This window comes from Chelonoidis abingdonii, chromosome 19 (assembly GCF_003597395.2).
Source record: "Chelonoidis abingdonii isolate Lonesome George chromosome 19, CheloAbing_2.0, whole genome shotgun sequence".
NCBI lineage: Eukaryota > Metazoa > Chordata > Testudines > Testudinidae > Chelonoidis > Chelonoidis abingdonii.
Window position 1 is genome coordinate 13,059,888 of NC_133787.1, and position 23,590 is coordinate 13,083,477.

At 39.4% G+C, this 23,590-nt stretch overlaps 1 protein-coding gene across 1 annotated transcript in view; it reads left to right on the forward strand.

Moving 5' to 3' along the window:
* The window catches only part of RPGRIP1L (RPGRIP1 like), a 120,633-nt gene that overhangs the window by 31,918 nt on the left and 65,125 nt on the right, over nucleotides 1-23,590 (forward strand). Inside the window, exons 9-15 of the mRNA XM_032805384.2 lie at nucleotides 414-487; nucleotides 5,056-5,195; nucleotides 14,647-14,753; nucleotides 14,987-15,037; nucleotides 17,767-17,946; nucleotides 19,281-19,398; nucleotides 21,154-21,606. Coding sequence (XP_032661275.1) covers nucleotides 414-487; nucleotides 5,056-5,195; nucleotides 14,647-14,753; nucleotides 14,987-15,037; nucleotides 17,767-17,946; nucleotides 19,281-19,398; nucleotides 21,154-21,606 — 1,123 coding nt within the window. The remainder of the gene's footprint in view (nucleotides 1-413; nucleotides 488-5,055; nucleotides 5,196-14,646; nucleotides 14,754-14,986; nucleotides 15,038-17,766; nucleotides 17,947-19,280; nucleotides 19,399-21,153; nucleotides 21,607-23,590) is intronic.

Consider the following 23,590-nt stretch of genomic DNA (forward strand, 5'->3'; position numbering starts at 1 on the left):
TCAATAATATCTGTTTTTGTTTGGCTGATTCAAAACAAAATTAACTATACAGAAGCTAGCTAACACCATTCCTAGAACAGTACTAAGATCATCACAATTGTTCGTGCTGAAAACAAATCTGTTTGGCATAAACCACAATGTAATTAGATGCTGTTATTAAACACAGACCAGACTTGTTAATTTCATCTCCATAAACAACATGAAAAAAGTAATTGTTGTCCAAGTGGAGATATATTTGTGGGGACAAAAATATTATTTTTATGCTTCTAAGAGACTATTACATACAATGCTGAATTAAAAAAATAAAAGCATGTTTCACAGTGTCTACAGATGTTTGCTAATCACCTTTATAACTTCTTGTTTTTATTTTCTCCTGTGCTGTGTATTACATGTAATTTTCTTCTTCATTTTAGTTGCAGGATAGAATTAATGACCTAGAAAAGGAGAGGGATCTTTTAAAGGAAAATTATGATAAACTATATAACAGGTAAATTATAAATGATTTTTTTAATGTCACTTGACTCCCTTTCTTGTTTCCTAGCTCCTCTTTTTTATATATATAGACTTAACTATTTCTCACTCCAGTTCCTAGGGATTCTCTTGTCCATAAGTGTACGTGGAAACTTATGCTGCCATGCCTGTGTTGCATCTATTTTGTTGACAAAGAAAGGGCTTGAGCCTCCAGGACTGTCAATCTAATGCTCTTCAAGTATCAAACTCATTTAAAAAAAAATCCATTGAAGGAGCAGTCAGTAGTATAGGTCATATAATTTTGATGTTCAGGAGTAGGTGTGGATTTACATTAGAAACAGTGTAAGTGACTGCTTTTTGAATTATAAGGAATCCATGTATCTCTGGACGTAGGATTCTGCAGATTAAATTTATTTTCTTGGATGATATTTTCTTGAATTACTCCTCCCATCCCTGCAGTAGAGGTGAAGTGAGGCTAATGTTTGTGACAGTTTTGGTGACATTTTCTAATTGTGTTTATTTTAATAGCAACTGTTTCCTTTATGCTGGTTCTACTTGAATCTTATGTGAAGGCTCTTGGAGATAATAGCCTGTGTAAATCCTGTCAGCAGTGTTTAAAATCACATAAATAAAATATTAAAATGCTACATCTTCTGAACATGAAGCTTGATAAGGTGCAACTCAGTCTCTAATATAGAATACAAAATTGAAATAGTTAATTTGCAAAAGTTTAATGAGAAAAAAGTGATGTTTAAATAAACTTTTCATGAATTGAAGACAACAGTCTTTCTTCTAGTAGAAGGAGAACATGACCTTTTCTGTCCAGGTGGAACAATTAAAATAATCAGGGGCATATTGTAAAGTTAATTCGTTTCCTGGGGAAGTAGCCAGAATGCCAGAAGTCTTTTTCTTTTTGCCCCCTCTCCTCTCCACTCCCAAATGACTTGTGTTTTGAACTTGTATTTTGCAGTTTGTCAACTTGGCAACTTTTAAAGGACCTCTGGGAAGTAAATACAGTAACATCTGATATTATTTGCTGAGTTGTTGTTATATTTGTTACCTTCCTGCTAAAAAACAAACAAAAAATATAAATAGGTGAAAGCATTTGAGAACCGATTGTTTTTAAGTATTGTTTTAAGACTAAGTGGGTAATGACAGCTCTCTACGTGAAGAAGCTTTTATATATGGAAAGAATGGTTTTGTCATTTGTCTGTTGCTGAGGTTTGTTGTGGATTCCTCTGGCTTTTGAATAGTGAATTAATATTTCTTACACCATAATTTCTCCTTTTCAATTATGCAAAGGAATAACTTTTGGTAAAGCAAAGCTTGTAATCTTATTTGAAGTTATCTCTTGCCTTGCAAGGTTAAGTGAGGCAACTAAAAAGAACAGATCCTTAAAATAAACTGATAAATTAAAACATTACTTAACCATATCCCAGTAAACTGAAACTCCCAGTTAACTGCCACATGGTTATTCCTCCCTCCCTCAAATAACCCCTCTATTCATCCATAACTTCGTTTATCCAGTTGATTCCACTGTCCCTTCAAATATAAAGGATTATATTGTAGAGAGAAAGCCAATGAAGACAGGTAAATCTCCAGTGTAAATAAATTGGAAACAAATTGATTGTGCTATACCTTTCATTCTATAGTTCCAGTGTTGTTACACATATGGATTGTGCCTATATTTACTGTTGTTGCTAGCAGTGGACATACCAGTGGACATGCCAAAGGGATGATATCATGATGTAGGAGCTAGAAAATAACAGACACAACCCCTGCGTACCTTATCCTATGCCTTATTCACAGAAACATCCTTTGAAGGCAGTGGGAGTTTTGCTGAAGCCAGGACTGCAGGCTTTATCCCCAAGACTTTACAGAGAGCAAATATGAGTTTTAGAGAGACAAAACGGGTGAGGTAGTATCTTTTATTGGACCAACTTCTGAGAGAGACACGCTTTCTAGCTTCTGAAGAAGAGCTCTATATAAACTTGAAAACATAGAAGTTGGTCCAATAAATGATATTACCTTGCCCACCTTCTCTTTCTAATATCCTGGGACCAACATGGCTACCACAACACTGCGTACACAAGTATGAGTTTGTCAGTGAAGCCTTATTATTTAGGCAACATCCAAGAAAACCAGTTGCATGAATAACAGAGCTGTTGGGATTGTTTTCTTAGGCTCTTGTAATGCAGATCTGGTCATGAACACAATCCATGCAATGGAAATGGTTTCAGATGTGGCTTACCATTTATAGTTACCCAGATGGCTCCAAATGTGGTGGAATATAGTAATTTCAAAAGAAATCCCACATAAATTCAAATGGAATGTAACACTAAATTTAGAGGGGAAGATAGCTGTGGACTGAATTCAGTCTAACTTACACATATTAACATTAGCGTTATGTGGGCTTGGAAAGGACTGACTTCTAAATTTGTTCTTAATTTAAATAATCCAAATTCTGATATTACTGGCAGAACAACTATTGGTGATCTTTGTGCCGGTATGAAGGGTATTGGAGCATAGCATTTTTGACAACTGAAATAATGTGGACCTGTATTTTGTTATGTAGCAATTAAACAGCCGTAGTAATAGTGAATGTAGATGGAAACCTACATAGTAGCATACTCACAAAAACTTGCAATTTCTTCTTCTTCGGATGAGTGAAGATTAAGGACATGTGACCTTTTTTGTTTAAGATTTAACCAGTTATAATTTATGCTGAAGTAATCCATTCTTCACATTAGTCAGTCAATCAAAACATGAATAATGTAAGTCTACATGTTTCCCAAAATTGCTGGTACCATGGATTCAAGGAAACCTCTCCAAAGCTATAGTAATGGAGGGAGAAGTATACATTATTACTTATTTATATTACCATAACACTTAAAGGCCCTAACCAAAATCAGTACTCCATTGTAAAAGCCACTCTGCAAACACAGAATCAGACAGGAAACACTTCAGGACAGAGACCAGATAGACTAGTGGTGGGAGCAGAATGAGAGGCACAGAGAGGTGAAAGTGACTTGTTCAGAATCACAAAGCAAGTTAGTGTCAGAACCAGAACTAGAGCTCAAGTCTTCTGAATGTCCACTAGCCCAGTGTTTTTCAACCTTTTTGATACCAGGGACTGGCTTTCTGCTTTCCTAAACTCTCCCAGGAAAATCTCAGGGACCAACAAGGAGGCTGCCACGGACTGGCGCCAGTCCATGGACTGGTAGTTGAGAAACACTGAATAAGTAGGCCACACTGCCTCTCAAATTCATTTCTTTGTAGAATATGTTAATAGCATTGAAAATTAACAGATGGTGACCATTTAACTTTTCACTTATTGCATTCTGGGAAAACATGAGATGTTCCCAAGTATCTTGGAATTATTATAGTCAGCTAAAAAGTAGGGTCAAGATTTAATGTTACAATAATTCTTACTTCAATTCCTTATGCAAATCCTAATCCTGATTCATTAGATGTAAATTCACTTTTACTTTGTCACAGCCAATCTATTGAGACATCCAATTTCCATTTCTATTTAAGTGTGGAAAGCAGAGCTGTGTGGGTTTGGGGGGTTTTGCTTGTAGTTTTTGTTGCATACCTATTCCAGTTGGAATCACCTTCTCCAAATCAGATTCATGAGGAGCTGCTTCATGTATTACTGAAGTTAAAGCACAGTTTCAGATTATTCACAAAAATGCAGAACATTTTTTGCAATTTGCACTTTGGTAAATAAGCTGGTTTATGATTTGCTGAAGCCCAGGAGAACATTTTTAAGCAGATGAGTGCATTGTTAAATAATGATATGAACAGCACAAAGTAGCATTTATCTTGTGAACTATGCAAAAACACATTACATATATCTTTACATATTCTATCCTAACTGTGAATCATTTCATATGTTTACTCTTTCTTCATACTGAATAATTTTTTATGATGGTTTCAGAAATTCTAATTGTGTGTCCCATCCCTGTACAGGTTTTCGGTTTAGAACCATATAATGTGTTATGACAAAAATAGTTATTCTTATCCCCTAGACTTTGTTTTAGTAGGACACAAGACTACTTTGTGTAAGTGCCTCTTAATCAGAATCATTTTACAGTTTGAGAACTGTTGTCACTTTATAGTCAATATTTCTTTTAAAAGGCAACAGGGCTTTAGACTCTCTATGCTTTGCAGATGTTAAAAGAGATCAGGTGGGTAATCACAGGTCTCTACATAAAGAGGTTTTGTATGCGGAAAGAATGGTCTTGTCAGTTGTCTGTTGCTGAGGTTTGGAGTTGTGGATTCCCCTGGAATATGCATCTGAATTCCTTTTCTAGTCCCACAAATGCTGCACACTGCCAACTTTTCTGACTTTGGAGCTCTAAATTAAGGCCAGTTCCTTTGCTCATCCCACAAACTCTTTCATGTTCTTTAACCGCAGCCTGAGAAAGGCGCCTTGGTTTCAACAGCAGCAGACCAGCATATGTTTACTTAATTCCTAAAACATGATGACAGTAGTCTCTGTGCCACTAAAAGCTTTTTCTTTATTATTTTTGTCGAAGTTGATTTTTAAAAGTTCTTCACATGCCACATGTTTTATTGCAGTGCCTTCAGTGTGAGCCATGAACAGCAATGGAAGTTAAAGGAACAGCAACTGAAATTACAGATTGCTCAACTTGAGACTGCCTTAAAGTCTGACTTAGCAGACAAAAGTGAAATCCTTGACAGAATGAAACTAGAAAGAGGTATATTTATAAAATAGCAGTCTTTTTCTCAGTGTGCTGCATGTGCAAGATTCTTCTGCCTTTCTAGTTCTAGTCGAGTATGCATGTCATAGAAAAGTTCAGTTCCTATAACTGGTGATTATGGGCCACACTTCAAGCCCTTGATTGAGCAAGGTGCTAAAACTCAAGACTAACTTTTAATCACATACATAATCCCATTAAAGTTAGGCATGTGCTTAAGTATGTGCTGAATGTGGAAACTATATCCATTAGGATTTTAAAATTGCATTAATGCTTTCACTTTAAGCCTGCTTTTACTCTGGCTTCCTATTTACTGTCATCCTTCACTGTGATATCTTCTCTCTGACAAGAGGGCGTGTCTGACATTCCCTCCCAAAATATAAGCCACCATTATTCAGATTCCACACACTATTCTATGGTATTAATATACCATACAATCATCTGGAGGTTACACAGTTGTCTCTATTTCACCCTTCATGTGGCCAGCTATTTTTTATCTTCTCTATAAACGTTAATTTTTGTTCGTAGCTTGGTACAAATCCAGTTACCACTCTATTTTTTTATTCTGATCTTCTGATCACCTTATCCAGTTAGCCTTTTTTCCTGTGAAGCAGTATATCATCTGATCCTTTAAGGTTGTCAGTAGGTCCAGTGACTTCAAAGCTAAGCAGGTGTGTAAGTGCTTTGTTGGATTGGGGCCAAAGAATTTGCAGCTTAGTTGATACCAGAATGGATAAAATACCTTGAGATAAAGGTTACAAAACATTGATTCATATGTGTCTTTAGTTTAGAAACTAACTGTTGGGAATCAGGGCTTTCTGATCAAACAGTCTAAGGCAAGAGTACAGTGTGGTTGTCGAAACATGAAAGTGTATTGGTTAAGAAAGGTATGATGGCTCGAGATGACCTGCACATGTGATATGTCTGCTAGTGTCTCCTATGGGCACTTATTCCAAGTGACAGGTTTCCACCTGCACTCTTCCCAGAATTAAATTCCATTTTTCACCACCCTACTTGTGACTGGATCACCAGGCGAACGCAACCTGTGTTCTCACCATCTTGTCACAGTTATAGGGTGAGTATAGGGTAAGTAGTGTCTTATACCGCCTTGCAGTCCATCTCAAGTGACGCCCTCCCTCTCCCTCCCCTGTTGACAGGTTCCATGATCTTCAGCTCTCTGTGGGTGGAAGTTGGAACCTCAAAGTTATCCACTCTTAGACTGGATCCTAGGTGACAGCCCCATTGCCAACTGTGTTAATGAGATAAGTGCAGTAGGTATCTGGAAGACACAACTTTCTGGGTACCTGTGACCCAGAAGCATATGTTGAGGCCAGGGACCTGCTGTTGCTTCCAGTACCAGGGTCACCAGATAGTAAGGACTTGGCACCACCAGTACTGAAAGGAGATAGAGAGGTCTCCACTACCATCAGAATGGCACCGAGACCAATCTCATGAGGAAAACCGCATTTGAGGGCCCCTCCACAGCACTGCTCGCTGGCACCGGATGGCTTAGCACCTCCATGGTCTCCCTGTACTCTTCCATTTCCTCTTCGGAGTCAGAGGCAGAGTCTGTCTATTCACACCATCGAGGCCTTTGGGATAGTCGGCACTGTTCCCCACGTCAGTCTTTTGCGGCTGGAACAGCTAATGCCATGGCACACCAGGACACTTGGTTGATGGAACCATGGGGACTGGCACTGTTTCAGTGACCGTTCTGGAGGCTGTGGGGGTTTCCACTGGACCAAGGCTCCAGTTTAAGATATTTGTGTTCTTTAGCTCTGAGAGCCTAGTACTTCTGGTACTGCACCATGAAACCCCATAACCCACCTCCAGTACCAACCACGGGGAACTGCAAAACCTGACACGGAGCAGCAGAAGCAGGCCCCTCCTGCAGTGGGCAGGGCAGAGACTGTTCTGGCACTGCTCACACCACTGCCTCCTTCTAAGGCATTGTTGGTGAAGGAGGTGTCTCCAATCTTCATGGCCCACTAGGAGTTAGTAAAGTGGGTGGAATCAAACTTAGGCATTTAAGCAGAGGAGGTGAAGGAGTCTTGTGAGGGCTTCCTGGACATCCTAGTGACAGGTGGTCCCCCAAGGATAGCCCTTCCCTCCATGAGGCTATTATAAATCCCATAAAATCTCTGTGGCAAAATCCTGACACTAACCTCTGGCACCAGAAGATGCTGCACCTCATTGGTTAGATGAATCTGGTTCAGAGTCAGAAGTTGGCTTGTATATGTGTCAGCCACATCACATTAGCCATCACTCCTCTCTGAGGGGTTTTCACCCCTGGTATCCAGTGGAAGCTCTGCGTTGGCCTGCCACTAGAGACCTTTAGGCTGTAAGGAATTGGGTTCTGGGACAATACTACTGGCCATATTGGAACCCTGGGGGGTTTCCACTTGCCTCTTGATTATCTTTGCACCCTCCCTGCTCTAGATCTTCCAGTAGGTATCACAGTCCTTCCTGTCGAGAGCCACAAGAAGCCACTCCTGATACGAGGCTCGGTACTGAACGTGAACAATCTGCTGCAATCTACTGCAAAATCCAAAGATACAAAGAAGCTTGATCTTTTGGGGAGGGAAGTTTATTTAACAGTGGGACTACAACTCTGTGTTGCTAATCTCAAAGAATTACTGGAGGATTATTTCTCCCTCTGGGACAATGTTTTAAAATGTATGGACAAAAGTTGCCAGAGAAGATGAGGCAACAGTTGCTAGCTGTGATGGATGAGGGATTATACTGTTTAAGTCTTGGCATCAGCCATTACAATGCATAGATATTCATGGCTATCGATCATCTTCAGGAGGTCCAATGAACGATTCAGCATCTCCCTTTTGAGGGACCAATGCTTTTTCACAGCAGATTGATGACAGACTTCTTAGCCTTTTAATTATAGTGGAATTGAGATACACCTTTCAGTTTATTTCTGCCCCTCTTCTCTGTCCCTTTTTAGGGAGCACTCTCATGAAGGAGTTCTGCTTCAGGAGGTACAATTTCCCCTTTTGTTGGGAGTCATAGAAGAAGTTTCTCCTTTTCACATAGGAAAGGGGTTTTATTCTTACTACTTCCTAATCTAAAAAATAAAGGAGATTTCAGGTCAATACTAAACCTGAAGGAGCTCAACAGATATCTAAAGAAAATAAAGTTTTTCATGGTCACTCTGGCTTCCATGATCCCCTCCCTGGATCCTGGCAACTGATATCTTGCCATCAACTTAAAGGAGAGACATTTCCATGTAGCAATATATCAAAGCATCAGGAAATACATCAGTTTTATGATCAACTGATCCCACTACCAGTTTGCAGTCCTGCCATTTGGCCTCTCTGCAGCTCAGTATGTTTTTACACAGCATGTGGATGTGTTCCTGAGGAAATTAGGAATTCTAGTGTTCTGTACCTGGGTGACTGGCTGGTGAGAGGCTGGTTCAAGAGCGAGGTACTGTCCAGCATGGCCATGATCCAAGCTACCTTTGGCGTGCTAACATTGCTGATCAATGAAGAAAAGTCAATCCTCTTGTGTTCAGATAAGAGTTCAGATAAGAGTTTATAGGATCAGTTTTTGATTCTATGGAAGCCAGGGCGTTCCTCCCACAAACTGGATTCTAAACGATGCTGGCCGTTTGTTAGACCTGAAGGCCTATCTGCAGTGAAGCAGAATGGCCTCCCTCTGACACAGATGGGGAGGAATCACTCCCCACCTCCTAGTGGGCAAAGCCAGGCCAGCTCTGCCCCTTGGACTGGAAGCAGAGAGGCAGAGCAGGAAATATAAAAGTAGGGCCTCCATCTTAGTTGAGGGCGAGCCAGCGAAGGAGTCAGACACTGCTGCTGCCTTGCTGCTTTCCCTGAGCTAAGGACTGAGCTGTGTCAACTCCATCTCTAGAGTAACACCCAAAGGAGCTGCTGCCCGGTGAGTATCTGGAGGTGCTGCTGCTCAGCAAGTAATCCAAGGAGCTGCTGGAGTCCAAGGGACATGAGCAAGGAAGCCCTACAACCAGGTAGGGGTAGAAAGTAGCCCAGGAAAACCAGACATTAATCCAGTTGTGTTTGCTGAAGCCATGGTCAGCGTGTTTTGGCAGGATCCCCACTGATCCAGGGGTGGTATTCCCCGCCACTGTTAAGGTCCTGGGCTCAGACCCGGTGGAGTAGAGTAAGGCCCAGGTCCCCATACCCACTGCTGCCAACCCCACCAACTTAGGCCAGATGGCCTGTGTTCGTTTGCTGTCTGCCCCAGCCAGGGAGCTGGACCATAGACTGCTTTTGCTCTACCCCAGCCAGAAGACTGAGCTTGGCACTTTTTGCTGCCTGCCCCAGCCAGAGGGCAGGCTATAGACTCCTTACTGACTTACTTACATTGCTAATCCTCTCCTGATGGCCCTCAGCTGTTAAGTGGTGTAGTGAGGCAGAGTGGCCTCCTTCTGACGCATATGGGCACATATACGTATGTGGTTTAACATGCCAGGCTTCGTCTTAGGAAGCTGCAGGGCTGGCTGAGTTCTGTTTACTCCCCAAATTATCGTTCACTGCATATGGTGGTTTGAGTGTCCATATACTTGGTGTCTTAGCCTCTTTTCACTGGTGGATAGACCTAGCCAATGTATGTATAGGCATTTCATTTGCTTCTACCTAACAGACTTTGACTTTATTTATAGACTGTTCTGCTCTTAGATTGGGGGGCCCACTTGGAATCTCTGAAGACTCAAGAGCTATGATCAGGTGGAAGATGTAGTTCTCCATACAAATATAAGATAGCTGAGAGCCATTCGTGTAGCTTTTCACACCTTCTTTCCCATATCAAGGGAAGGGATTTACTAGTATTTATGGACAATACAGCAGCCATGTTCTGTGTGAACGGAGAGAAAGGGGTCAGATGGACCCTTCTTTGCCAAGAGGCAATGCTACTCTGGAACTTTTTGTATCAACTCAGTCCATCTCAAAGCTTCACACCTTCTGGCTGTCCAGAACAGTCTAGCAGATCCAACTGAGTAGGTCTTTCAAAAGTCACCACAAGTGGTTTCTGCCCAGATACAGTCAGTTCATTTTCTAACTGGGGAATTCCCCGTGTTGACCTGTATGCAATCTGCATCAACAGGAAGTTTCATCAATTGTATTCACGAGCAGGTTTCTCAGAGACTCACAAACTTTAAGGTCAGAAGGAACCATTGTGATCATCTAATCCAGGGATGGACAAACTTTTTGGCCCAAGGGCCACATTGGTGTTGCACAACTGTATGGAGGGCTGGGTAGGGAAGGTTGTACCTCCCCAAACAGCCTGGCCCCCACCCCCTATCTGCCCCCTCCCACTTCCTGCCCCTCACTGCCACCGTCAGAACCTCCAGCCCATCCAATCTCCCCTGCTTCTTCTCCCCTGACCGCCTCCTCCCCGGACTCCCACCCCCGTTATCCAACCCCCCTGCTCTCTGTCCCCTGACTGTCCTCCTGACCCCTATCCACATCTCCACCCCCAACAGGCCCCTCAGGACTCCCACTCCCAACCCTCCCTGTTTCCCATGCCCTGACCACCTCCCACAGAACCTCCGCCCCATCCAACCCTCCTCCCTGACTGCCCCCACGACCCTCTGCTCCCTTACCCAACCCCTCTACTCCCCGCCCCCTTACCAGCAGCAGGAGCTTGCAGCTGCAACACCCAGCAGAGCCAGCTGCGCTCCCCACGCTGCCAAGTGGGAGTGGCGGGCCAGAGTACAGCCCACGCAGTGGCGTGGCTGCGGAGGAGGGGGTTAAATGTGGGAGGGGTTGGGGACTAGCCTCCCCGGATGGGAGCTCGGGGCCGGTCCGGTCCGCGGGCCGTAGTTTGCCCACATCTTCTCTAATCTGACCTCTTGCCCATTGCAGGCCACAGAACCTCACCCACCCAGTCCTGTAATACACCCCTAATCTCTGGCTGAGTTACTGAAGTCCTCAAATCATGGTTTAAAGACTTCAAATTACAGAGAATTCATCTACTCATAATCCAGGGTCTCTGACGGACACTTTCCTGTTGCTCTGGAAAGATAATCTCATGAATGCATATCCTTCAATTCCTCTCCTACTCAGAATGTTAAAAATCAAGCAGGACTATGCTTGAGTGATGCTTATAGCTTTGACAGAGCCTCACCAGCACTGGTTTTGTACTCTGCTGAGCCTGTCAGCCAGGGCTCTATTGACACTACTACTAGACCCAGACCTGACCTCACATGACTATAGTTGCCTTCTCCATAGCAGTCTAGAGGCCCTTCACCTTACAGCCTGGATGCTCCATGGTTAACAGCTCAGGAGGAGATCTGTTCAAAACATCCTTTGAATAATAGGAAGCCACCTACTAGGAACTCTTATCCATCAAAATTGAAGAGAGTCTCCATCTGGTCTCAGCAAAAAGGGGTTTCCCCAGTCCAGGCTTCAATACAATATGAGCTGAAGTTTTTGTTATACCTGAAACAACAAACTCTTGCCATTAGTTCCATCAGTGTTCACCTAGCAGCTATCTCAGGTTTTCATCCTCCAAGTGATGATTGCTCTCTTTTCTATAATCCCATGTCAATTGAGTTTTTGAATGTTATGGACCAGTTAGGATCTCTACTTGGGGATACTTAAAACTAATGTTACCCTTTGGTACTTAAAACTAGTGTTAGCAAAATTAATGAGTCCTCCCTTTGAACTGCTGGCCAACTGTTCATTGCCCCATTCTCAGTGAAGGTAGCCTTTTTGATGGCAATTACCTTGGCTACGAGAGTAGGTGAATTGAGAGCTATGGTATCTCTCCCACCATATACAGTCTTCTGTAATGACAAGGTGTACTTCTGCCTTCATCCAGTTTCTCGCCAAAGTGGTTTCTCACTTCACATCAATCAGACAATATATTTACCTACTTTCTTCCCTAAGCTTCATGCTCAAAAAGGAGAGGAGAAACTCCACACACTGGATGCTGGAAAAGTGTTAGCATTCTACTTCGACAGGACTACATTGTTTAGATTGTCCTCAAACTATTTGTGGCACTTGTGGACAGGATGAAGGGTCTTCCAGTCTCATCTCAGAGATCCATTGGCTGGGAACGGCAAACCGTAGCCACTGGGAGTTGCGGGGGACCATGTCTGTGGACGGTCAACGTAAATAAAATATCTCACAGCCCGCCAGCAGATTACCCTGATGGGCCGTGTGACGAAGGTTGCCGACCTCTGGATCAGCATAATGTGTATATTGATTACTGCCAAGGATATTAGAACAAAAGGACTTTGAAAATTGTTTGTTTTGCCAAAACTTTCTCCTACAAGCTGTTAAATAATTCTGTGTCAGAAGGACATAATTTTGAAAAATTAAAATATTGAATACAAGACTGTTGCGATTGGCAGAAACTGCTGATTATTGCTAATCCAGAAGTAAGGAGTGAGTCTGAGAAATGACTTAGGTTTGTTCCATGAGATTCTGTTCAGATTTGGGTGAGAGAACCTTTTTTCATAAATTCATAGATTCCAAGACCAGAATGGACCATTCTGATCATGTAGACTGACTTCCCGTATAACACACAGAATGTCCCCAAAATAATTCCGAGAGCATATCTTTTGCAAATTACCTCTTCCTTTCTATCACTTGCGTTGTTCAGGAAAATTTTGGCAGCCTGACAAAGTAATAAGGGAATGGAACATTAACATTCTAATTTAAGGGTGGGCTCTTACTGATACTGAAGTAATAACAGTGCACACACTGCACAAGGAATCCATGGCGTAGACAGTCTCTCCAGGAGGGTGGGAGAGACCTGGGCTGGGCACTCTCCCAACAACCCTCCCTTCACCCCCAGAACAGTCTCACTGGCCCAAACCCGTCCTTTGGGAGCGCCATATGGCATATTTCTTAACTCAAGTGCTTGACTTTGCAACCTAAATGATATTGATTTAACTTCATTTGTTTGTATGTAATTAGTATATAAGGGGTTGAAAAGTCCTCTCACCCACTTTCATAAGGTGGATCTTTCCTGACCACGTGTTACCTGCAAGTTTAAGCTTTTGATTAAGAAAGATAATGTTTCCGTAACACTTAGAGTTGTGAAGATAACCGTCTAAGCAGTAACCCAAATGTAAATTGATGCAATGATGTCGTCTAAAGTCTACGGAGACAGCTCATGTCACAGCTTGTGTTAGGGGGAAGGAGGCCTATGTGTTGCTGCTGTTGCTATTAGTGCAGCCACCACCACAGGAGGAGTCTATGCTTTCTACATAGTGGTAGAGAATTAAACCATTATTAGTGGTTCTGTATTACAATTGAAAGTGAGTGTTTTGTAGCGGGAGGGGGTATGTTTGGCCATTATGATTTTTGGGTTGAAAGGCATATCAGTTGAGGTGGCTGTGTATAGGAAAGTTGATTTAGCTGATGAGTTCTCTTAATTGTAGTGATTGTGTCATATAAATACAGAATAAAAAGTAGTTTAATGCCAGTATTTGAAACCTTCACAACTAGAAACTCTGGTATTTGCTGAGTTTAGTCCTCAGAACTAAAAAGCAACGCTGTAAATATAGATAAGCTATGGAGCATATCTTGAGGTTAACAGAAAAGGTCTTAGCATTAAGAAGATGTCAGAGACTATTTTCGTGAAAGGAGAAGGATATACCGTCAACTAAATGTGTAGAGTTTTATCCAATCAACTCCTATTTGTACAAATGGGAATTGCAAAAGCTAATGCTTGCACATCAAGTTGACTGTGTATCTCTAATCAGTAAAATGAATTTATGATATTACAGCAAAGGATGAGGGAATATAATTTTGAGATCCTCAATAGATAGTCAAGGGAGGAGGAATACACATTATAGAAAACATTGCACTAAACTAAAGAGAGTGGTAGACATTTTCTAACATCTGTGTCTCAAGAACCTCAGTAATTTGGAAAAGATTTAAATTTAGGACTGGTCTATATTAGAGAAATTGCATTGGTAGAACTAAATTGAATTAAAATCATTTGGCCTAATCCTGAAGTTTCTTTACTTCATCCTTACTGATGCAAAATTCCAATTAAAGCTTGCTAGCTATTGATATGGATTTAATTGCATATTAGTGGGTAATTTTGGGAAATCTCTTCACCCCATGCCAGATGAGTTAATGGTTGACTAAGGATATTACACAAAAATGGTTGAAAATACTTAGTGTGATGATGTTCAAGGTTTCTCTGTATTTCAATATGCTTCTTTTTAAATGTAGATTTTTTTTTTTAAATGCATTGAGTTGAGCTTCAATGTCAGTAAGAACAACCCTCCCTATATTAATTCCAACTACCAGGTCAAGAAAACCAATGTTCAGTGTCATCTTGCGACTAGCTAAGACAATATGACTTGCTACATATAAGGAACAGGGGGCAAATATTTAAAAATGCATTTATTATGTAGAAGTAGATTTGAAAATCAGTATCACAACTTTTTGAGTTATATTGGATTAAATGGAGTACGGTGTTTGGTTTTTTGTTTAATAAGACCAAAACGAGAAGCTGACCCAAGAGAACAAAGAACTACAGTTGCATTATCTGGAACACAAGCAACAGCTAGATGAACTGAAAAATCGTATGAAGTTTTTCACCAAGGTAAACTTTTTTCTGTTTAGAAAATGACCAAAAAAAGCTTTCTATGTTTTATGCATAGTGCAAGTACTCTTAAAGCAAAACCAAAAGAATACAGAAGTATGATGGAGTTTATTTATTCATGATATCAGGCAAAGTGTCGTGTTTAGTGAGAATGCACCATGTTATTCTGAATGTATCTCTCCATTATTCATTCACACATTCATAACACTTTTTATTGACTATTTCTGTTTCAGGAGAGTGATACTGAAATGGCAGAACTCAGTGAAGCCCTCATGCTTATAAAGGTAACTTATACAGAAATTGACCACATTTTGATCTGTCCCACTCTACTTTTTAACTCTGATGACTTTTGCATGTTCTCTACACAATACCTCAGTCTTCAAGAGGTGAATCATTTGTGCATCTTTTAGTAGCTAGTGCTGCTTGTTCGTACATGTGCACATGTCACTTTCCAGTTACAGAAAAGCAGATGGGAGAGAGGAAAAGATGGCAGGATGACATTTATTTAGGTTATGTACATATTTCATAATAACATCAAAAGTGAATTAGGCCAGATCAGGAGACGCTTGCTTTTAAAACTTTACCTTTTTTTTTATTTCAGTGAAAAGAGTTGCTGTTTGTTTATTTATCACTTTACCCTATTATAGTGCTGATCAAAAACAACTTTTTGCTCACTAATTTTGAAGGTAATGGAAGTATACTCCAAACTAAAATGTTAAGCTTTGAAAGATGCTCTCTGGTGCCTGAACACCTGTTCCTGCTTATTTATAAAAGAACCAGAAAAAGACATTTTTTTCTCTTGCACATAGTTTGTAATTCTGTCGTTTACAACAAGACTGCAATGAAGTGAAAGAGTGTTTCCTGTGTTCAGGTGAATCCTTTTTATTGATTTTTTCTTTCTTTTAAAAGATTCACATTTGTTACATTATATATGATCCATCTTGGACCCTTAAAGATAAATATCCTTTCTAAAATGAAAAGATCCCCCAACAAAAAAAAATCACTATTTTAAACTTTCTTTTAGAAGACTGGAATAGAAAAAGTATTAATATCCCACTAGTATTGAAAACCCTAGTGTCTGGCTGAGGCAATGTAAAGGATTATGATCTTGGGTGAAAAGCCAATAAGTTCTTCCAACTAAAACTCTGTGGATATAGATTTCCATTATTTAAAATAAAAAAAAGTGGAGGAGAAGAATCACTTGACCTGGACTTTAGGTGTCATACCAGTTTTGTTTTGTTTTTTTTAAAGCATAGAAAGAACCACAAGAATAATAACTCTGTCTTAACTAATATGTGATTCAGCCCCCATAATAAAGACCTCCTCAGATAAGCCATATTTGAGAATATATTCCAACTCATGTCTCCTCACCAACCTGTCTAATGGCCCATATATATGTGTTGACTGAAACAGGTAATAAATATACCTCTGCATGAGCATGCCCTCACCAGTAGAAAAGCAATCCTCTCAGATGTCCTTAATTCTAAAGAATAAAACAATATTAAAAAGAAAGCTAAACAAAGTAATTAATAACATAATTAGAATGTATCTAATATCGAATATTTTTCGAACTTTTCCATGAGACACCCATACGATCCTTTTTGCTGAACTTGAGAGGACTCTGTATTTTCATTAGTCTGAATATTTTGGATGAGCCTGTAATAATGCAGAATTGACAAACAGCACTTCATCTGATTAAATTTACACTGATGACATCATCTTCAGAACTGTAATCATCCAAATGCTATAAGATCAAAGTCACAAATTACATTGGGATTAGCTGATTGATTGATTGAATTTTGGGGTTTTATACTGGGCCCCATAACAGTGTTATATAAGCACCTTCCAGGTAAAATCAGTAGCACTGGCCATGTCCCTAATCAGCTTTAAAGAATCTCTAACACCTGTTCCTTTTTGGGCCCAAAACACTTGGTGGGTAGGTTTTAAAAAGATTTCTAGTAACTTTCTGTGTTGGTTAGGGTTTATGGGTAGAGGGAAGTGTCAGTGCTAGGAGTGACGTTCTTATGATGGATGATACTTATGTCATAATAAGATCATGACATCCATGGATCGGATTTCTCAGAATCAGAAACCAATTTTGGAGAAGCAAGTTTAGACAAAGATTTTAAAAAGTTGATGCTGAACATAAGAGTCCTAAATTTAGGCACTTATGAAAGTTGTCTTGATTTTCAAAAGCGCCAAGCACCTAGGAGCTTTAATGTGCTTTGGATGTCCAGTACAGAGGGAAGAGCTGCACAGGACCAGGGAAACTGTCATATATAGCTGCCCAGGGTCAGTGTACCCTCTGCCATGTACATTGGCCAAACCAGACAGTCTCTATGTAAAAGAAAAAATGGACACAAATCAGACCAAGAATTATAACATTCAAAAACCAGTCGGAGAACACTTCAGTCTCCCTGGTCACTCGATTACAGACCTAAATGTCACAATATTACAACAAAAAAAACTTCAAAAACAAACAGACTCCAACGAGAGACTGCTGAATTGGAATTAATTTGCAAAATGGACGCCATTAAATTAGGCTTAAATAAAGACTGGGAGTGGATGGGTCATTATACAAAGTAAAACTATTTCCCCATGTTTATTTCCCCCACACACACACACTGTTACTCACAACTTCTTGTCAACTGCTGCAAATGGACTGTTTTGATTACCACTATAAAAAGTTTTTTTCTCTCCTGCTGGTAATAGCTCACCTTAACTGATCACTCTTCTTAGAGTGTTTATGGTAACACCCATTGTTTCATATATGTGTGTGTGTATATATGTATATCTTTCTACTGTATTTTCCACTGTATCCATCCAATGAAGGGGGTTCTAGCCCATAAAAGCTTATGCTCAAATAAATTTGTTAGTCCCTAAGGTGCCACAAGTACTCCTGTTCTTTCTGTGTTTTAGTGTCTTGTTCATGGTAGATTAAAACATGCAAGCAAACACCTAATTGTACTGCAAAATTGTTCTCCAATAATAAAACAAACAAACTTTCTTGTAGGTTCGCAAACAGCAGAAAAATGGGGACCTTACCTTTTTAGAGAAAATAGAAGATGACATCCATAAAGACATGGAATACGCCATGCGGGATCTTCAAGCAACACATGCAGAAACAGTACAAGAACTTGAAAAGACACGGAATATGTTATTTGTGCAGCATAAAATTAACAAAGATTATCAGGTACTAAACTGTTCGACGTGGAAAATGACCTGTAACAAAATACTAATATTAGCAGCACCTTAACTTTTTTCACTATCAAGAAATTTGAATTAATGGTTAAGACTTGCTAATTCAGGAAGTTTTCAGCATGAAGAACTAAATATTGATATATTTGATGTCATAAGGAGATTTCCCATTATGATAAATATTGGCTATAAGGGTGAAATTCAGAAGGGTGGGAGTGGATGAAATCCGCGTTCCACAGCTAGGGACAGCATAGCCTGTTTGCATCTACAATGTTCGGTTCAGTCCACAGGATCCACATGGTTGTAAGCTTCCTCTGCTAGCTCATTCCTTGAATACGAGCCTATTTCCAGACATATGTGAGTTCTGATTTGAAGTGTACAGGCAAAGCAAAGCTTCTGGCCCAGTCAGCTACTCTGTTCACTTCTCCTCTGACAAACACATATCTGGAACTGCAGACCTTGTTCACATAATGGATGTCATTCTGAACCCATCAAAATTTGAAATACATTAGAGCATTAAACTGAAAAATAGTTAATCACTATTGTTAATGAGGCTTGACTACACAGAGCAATGTTAAAGCACGTTAGGAAACCTGTAGAGCAGACCATTAGGGTTCACACAAACCATTTAATATGCAACATATTTGCGCTTTAGAAATCAACCCCCATAGGATGCATTACCTCATGGTGTAGACAAGGCCTGAGTCTATTTCTATTGGAATTAGAATAGATCGTTGTGTTAATTAATTGGAAATGGTTGCTATTTTTGCATAGTCTCAAAATATGGATTCAATCTTGAATTTAAATAATTTTTTTTCTGTTAGTTGTCATTGAAACTCCATGGTGTGTGCCAAAGAAATGGCGACCACTCTAAAACTGTGACATAATGTGTACAAAAGTGGTAACAGCTCTTCCCCTACCAATCTGGGCTGACTAGAGGTGAGCTAGAAGTCTTAGAATGAGTGCACTTAAAAAGTCAATATTTGCCGGTCTTTAGTCACTCCAGTACCACAATCTCTGCTCTCCTAAACAATAGGGAGATACTATTCTTATTGCAGCTACTTGGAACAATAAATGTTAATTTTTAAAAGAAATTATTTTATATTAATTCACCTCATCTATATTCCATTATTAGTCCCCTGAGCTGTCCAGTTTTCCCCAAAATTAATTCTTCAATTTCATCAGTTGACATCTGTCCTTGTACATAATTTAGAATATTTCTGTTAATAATATTATATTGTTTAACTCAGCTAAAAAAAGGAAATGGCACCTTTTCCCCTAAATATGATAAATTATCAGAATATACTATCTTTACTAATATTCTTTCAGACTGAAGTTGAAGCAGTGACGCAGAAGATGGAGGGTTTACAGAAAGATTATGAGTTAAAACTTGAACAGTATGTCCATCTTCTTGACATTAGGGCTTCACGCATCCAAAAATTAGAAGGTAAATTTTTAATCCAGTTTTTGATCCTATTTGATATACCTAATCTGCCAAAAATTTTTAGGATTTAAACATTTATTGCAACTATAGTATTCACCACCAAAAATATAGTGTTATACTACAAATGTTGATGTCACTTTATGCATAAAGGCAAAATTGGAAAGGATTTCAGAGCAACCAGTTCACGTTTGCCTCAAAAGAGAGGTCTCAGGTATGAGAAAACGTACAGTAGAACCGCAGAGTTACAAACACCTTGGGAATGGAGGTTGTTCATAATGTTCGTAATTCTTAACAAAACATTACCATATTTTCAAAAGTGTACAACTGAACGTTAACTTAATACAGCTTAGAAATTTTACGATGTTATGTAGAACAAAAATGCTGCTGTTCCCCGCTCCCTTTTTTTTTTTAGTGATTTACATTTAGCTCAATACTGTATTTGGGGTTTTTTTGTTTGTTTGTTTTTTGTCTTTTTTAGTCTCCTCTCTGCTGCTGCATGATTGTATACCTCCAGTTTCAAATGAGGTGTGTAGTTAACTGGTCAGTTCATAACTTTGATGTTTGTAACTTGGAGGTTCTACTGTATATAAATAATTTTTAACATCTCTGGTTTATCTTACATTAGAAACAGTAATACTCCAAACAAGCATTATCTTATTGTTAAAATATTAAATTAGGCCCAGTTGTTTTTTCATTTTTCTATTTTCAAGTTTACATTTGAAATGGCTGTTATTTCCTAATATTGAACCTTCTTTTAATTCTTCAAAACTCATTTTATTTTTTCCATTAATTTGCAAATTATTGCACAATTGAATGAAGCCAGCTTTGTTTTTCTTTTTCATTTAAAATATGATTTTATATGTAAAAATAAACAAGCAATAACTAACAAGGACTAATGCAATAAGAATTTTAATAATGGCTCAATTCTTTTTATGTACTATAAAAATGTATCCTATGTACTGAAGAATATTATGGTGGCTTGGGCCCTGGTTTTATTTTTTTTCCCCGAAAAATAAAACTTATTTTGTATACTTACTTATTTGTATACTTCAACTGCAAAAATGTATCACACCTGAATGCAGTGGGTCTTTGGTCAGTAAGAAAAAGGGGTTGGGGCTCTTTTACAGGTCCCAAATGTATTTGATTAGAAGGCAGGAGAAAGGGAGATGGACTTACCTGAACAGAGCCAAGGTGGGAATAGCAAGATGGCAGACCAGTAGGGTGAAGGGGTTGACCCACTATATGCATCAGGGGGAGGTATTTATACCCAGTGCATTCCATAAGGAACTCTCTCTGTCATTAATCCTCGATCAGCTCTGCAAAAATATGTAGCTTTAATCTCTGGTATGCTTTTTAATCCAGTGCTCCCTTTAAAAAAAAAAAAAAAAAAAAAGTTTCATTTTAAGGCTTTTTTCTCATAATTGCCTTGCAATCGATTATTAACTCCAGTGCGCTGAAACTATGGTGTGAAACCAGCGTATCTACATTGACTTCAATGGAGTTATTCCTGATTTATACGAGAGTGACTTATATGAGCACCAGGCCCCATATATAAAACTTGTGAATCACTTGATACCTGGAAGCAATTATACAGATTAGGAGCACTGAAATGTTTGAAGAAAATGAAATTTTTTAACTTTATTGAATTACCCTTTTTTTTCTCTGTATTCAGTCATTTAATCTACTTCTGTTGCAGCATTTGTTGATGACAAGAAAAAGATTTTCATGTTTAGTTCAATTTCATGTTGTTTGTTGTAGCTCAACTAAAGGATATTGCCTATGGTACCAAACAGTACAAATTCAGACCAGAAATCCTGCCAGAGGATCCAGTAGATGAATTTGATGAAACTGTCCACTTAGAAAGAGGAGAAAACCTATTTGAAATTCACATCAGCAAAGTGCTATTTTCTACAGAAGCTGTGCATGCTTTTGGTGACCAGGAACCTGTAACTTTCTGTACCTATGCATTCTATGACTTTGAACTACAGACAACCCCAGTAGTTCGTGGTCTTAATCCATCCTATAACTTCACTTCACAGTATCTTGTGCGCGTTGATGACTTCTTTTTGCAATACATACAGAAAAGCACTATCACTCTTGAAGTTCATCGTGCCTTAGGCACAGATTATGAAACAGCTGCAGCATGTCAGCTGAGATTCCATGAAATCTTGGAAAATAATGGCAGGATCTATAGTACAGCAATTTTAGTTGGTAAGTAACATTTCAAAGTGTAATATGTGTGATATTTTAACTGACAGTTATAACAGTACCTATTTGTACAGCACTGAATTAATGTTTTACAACTTAAAAAAAAGGAATTGTATATACAAGGCCAAATTCTGCTCTAGGATGTGAATGTACGTTTCACATTGATCAGTTAGCAGTTGTGGGCAGGCCCTGAAGGGAACAAATTGCCCATAATGGAATGAACATTCAGGATGTATATAGCAGCAATAACAATGTAGTGGTGTCTGTCTATGACATATATTAGAGACAATGTGGATAAATTAAACCAGCAATTTGGTTTAACTTTCCATTATGTGTTTTCAATTGCTTATAATTTTGCCATACTTTAACTGTTCCATGCTTGTTTTCTGCTTCTGGGTTTTTTACTATTGTTGAATACAGTTTTTAATTATACAAAATCATAGAAATGTAGGGCTGGAAGAGTCCTTGAGAGGTCATCTAGTTCATTTCTCTGCACTGAGGCAGGACCAAATATACCTAGACCGTCCCTGACAGGTGTTTGTCTAAACCAGTCTTAAAAAAACTTCAGTGGCAGGGATTCCACAATCTCCATTGGTAATTTCTTCCAGCACATAGCTATTCTTTTAGTTAGAAAGTCTTTCCTAATGAATTTCCCTTGCTACAGATTAAGCCGATTACTATTAGTCCTGTCTTCGGCAAACATGGAGAACAATTGATCACCATTCTCTTTAAAACATCCTTAACATTTTAGAATACTGTTATTAAATCTCTCCTCAGTGTTCATTTTTGAAGACTAAACATGCCCAAACCTTTTCTGATAGATCAGGTTTTCTAAACATTTTATCATTTTTGTTGCTCTTTTGTCCACATCTTTCTTAAAGTGTGGCACCGAAAACTGGACACAATTCTCCAGCCTCATCAGTGCTGAATAAAGCAGAACAATTATCTTCTGTGTCTTAGATGCAACATTCCTTTTAATACACCCCAGAATATTACCTGTTTTCACAACTGCATCACACCGTTGGCTCATATTCAATTTGTGATCCACAGCTCCTTTTTTGCAGTACTAGCATCTAGCCAGTTATTCCCCCATTTTGTACTTGTGCATTTGATTTTTCCCAGGGCCGCCCAGAGGATTCAGGGGGCCTGGGGCAAAGCAATTTCAGGGGTCCCTTCCATAAAAAAAAAAGTTGAATATTACAGAATACTATATTCTCATGGGGGCCCCTGTGGGGCCCGGGACAAATTGTCCCACCCCCACCCCCAGCAGCCCTGGGAAAAATAAACATTTAAAAACCTTCCACATCTCGGCACAAACCCAGTTTTAAGAAAACTTCTTTTCAAGTCGCCTTTACAAGGTATCACTGGTTCTCAGCATCACCTACTGCTAAAAGGCACTAAAGCTCATAAAAAGCGTTGGACAAATATTTTCCATCAAAACTTTTTTTGGATCGAAAATTAGGGGTTTTTAAAAAACAGAAAAAATCACGGAGAATATCTGCTTTCCTTCAAAATTTGTTGTGTGGTTTTTTTTAATTGAAAAGCTGAAATTAGTCTGCCAAAACCTGAACATGGTTTGGGGTTTCAGAAGTGTGTGGCCAAATATTTGTTGCTTGCTGTGTTTGATTGTTTTATCTGCTTAAAAAAAATCCAAAAAAATTTTTGAACCATCTCAGCTGTGACCAAACACCTGAGCCCATTCAGTCAGAGATTGTTCCAGGTTTCTGATACTCTGGCTTCCTTGACTCGTATCTGTCTCCATAACTTTGGGTTCATTTAGGTTAGAACGTAACATAAGAATGGCCATACTGGGTCAGACCAAAGATCCATCCAGCCCAGTATCCTGTCTACTGACAGTGGCCAATGCCAGGTGCCCTAGAGGAGTTGAACCTAACAGCTAAGGATCAAGAGATCTCTCTCCTGCCATCCATCTCCACCCTCTGACAAACAGAGATTAGGGACACCATTCCTTACCTATACTGACTAA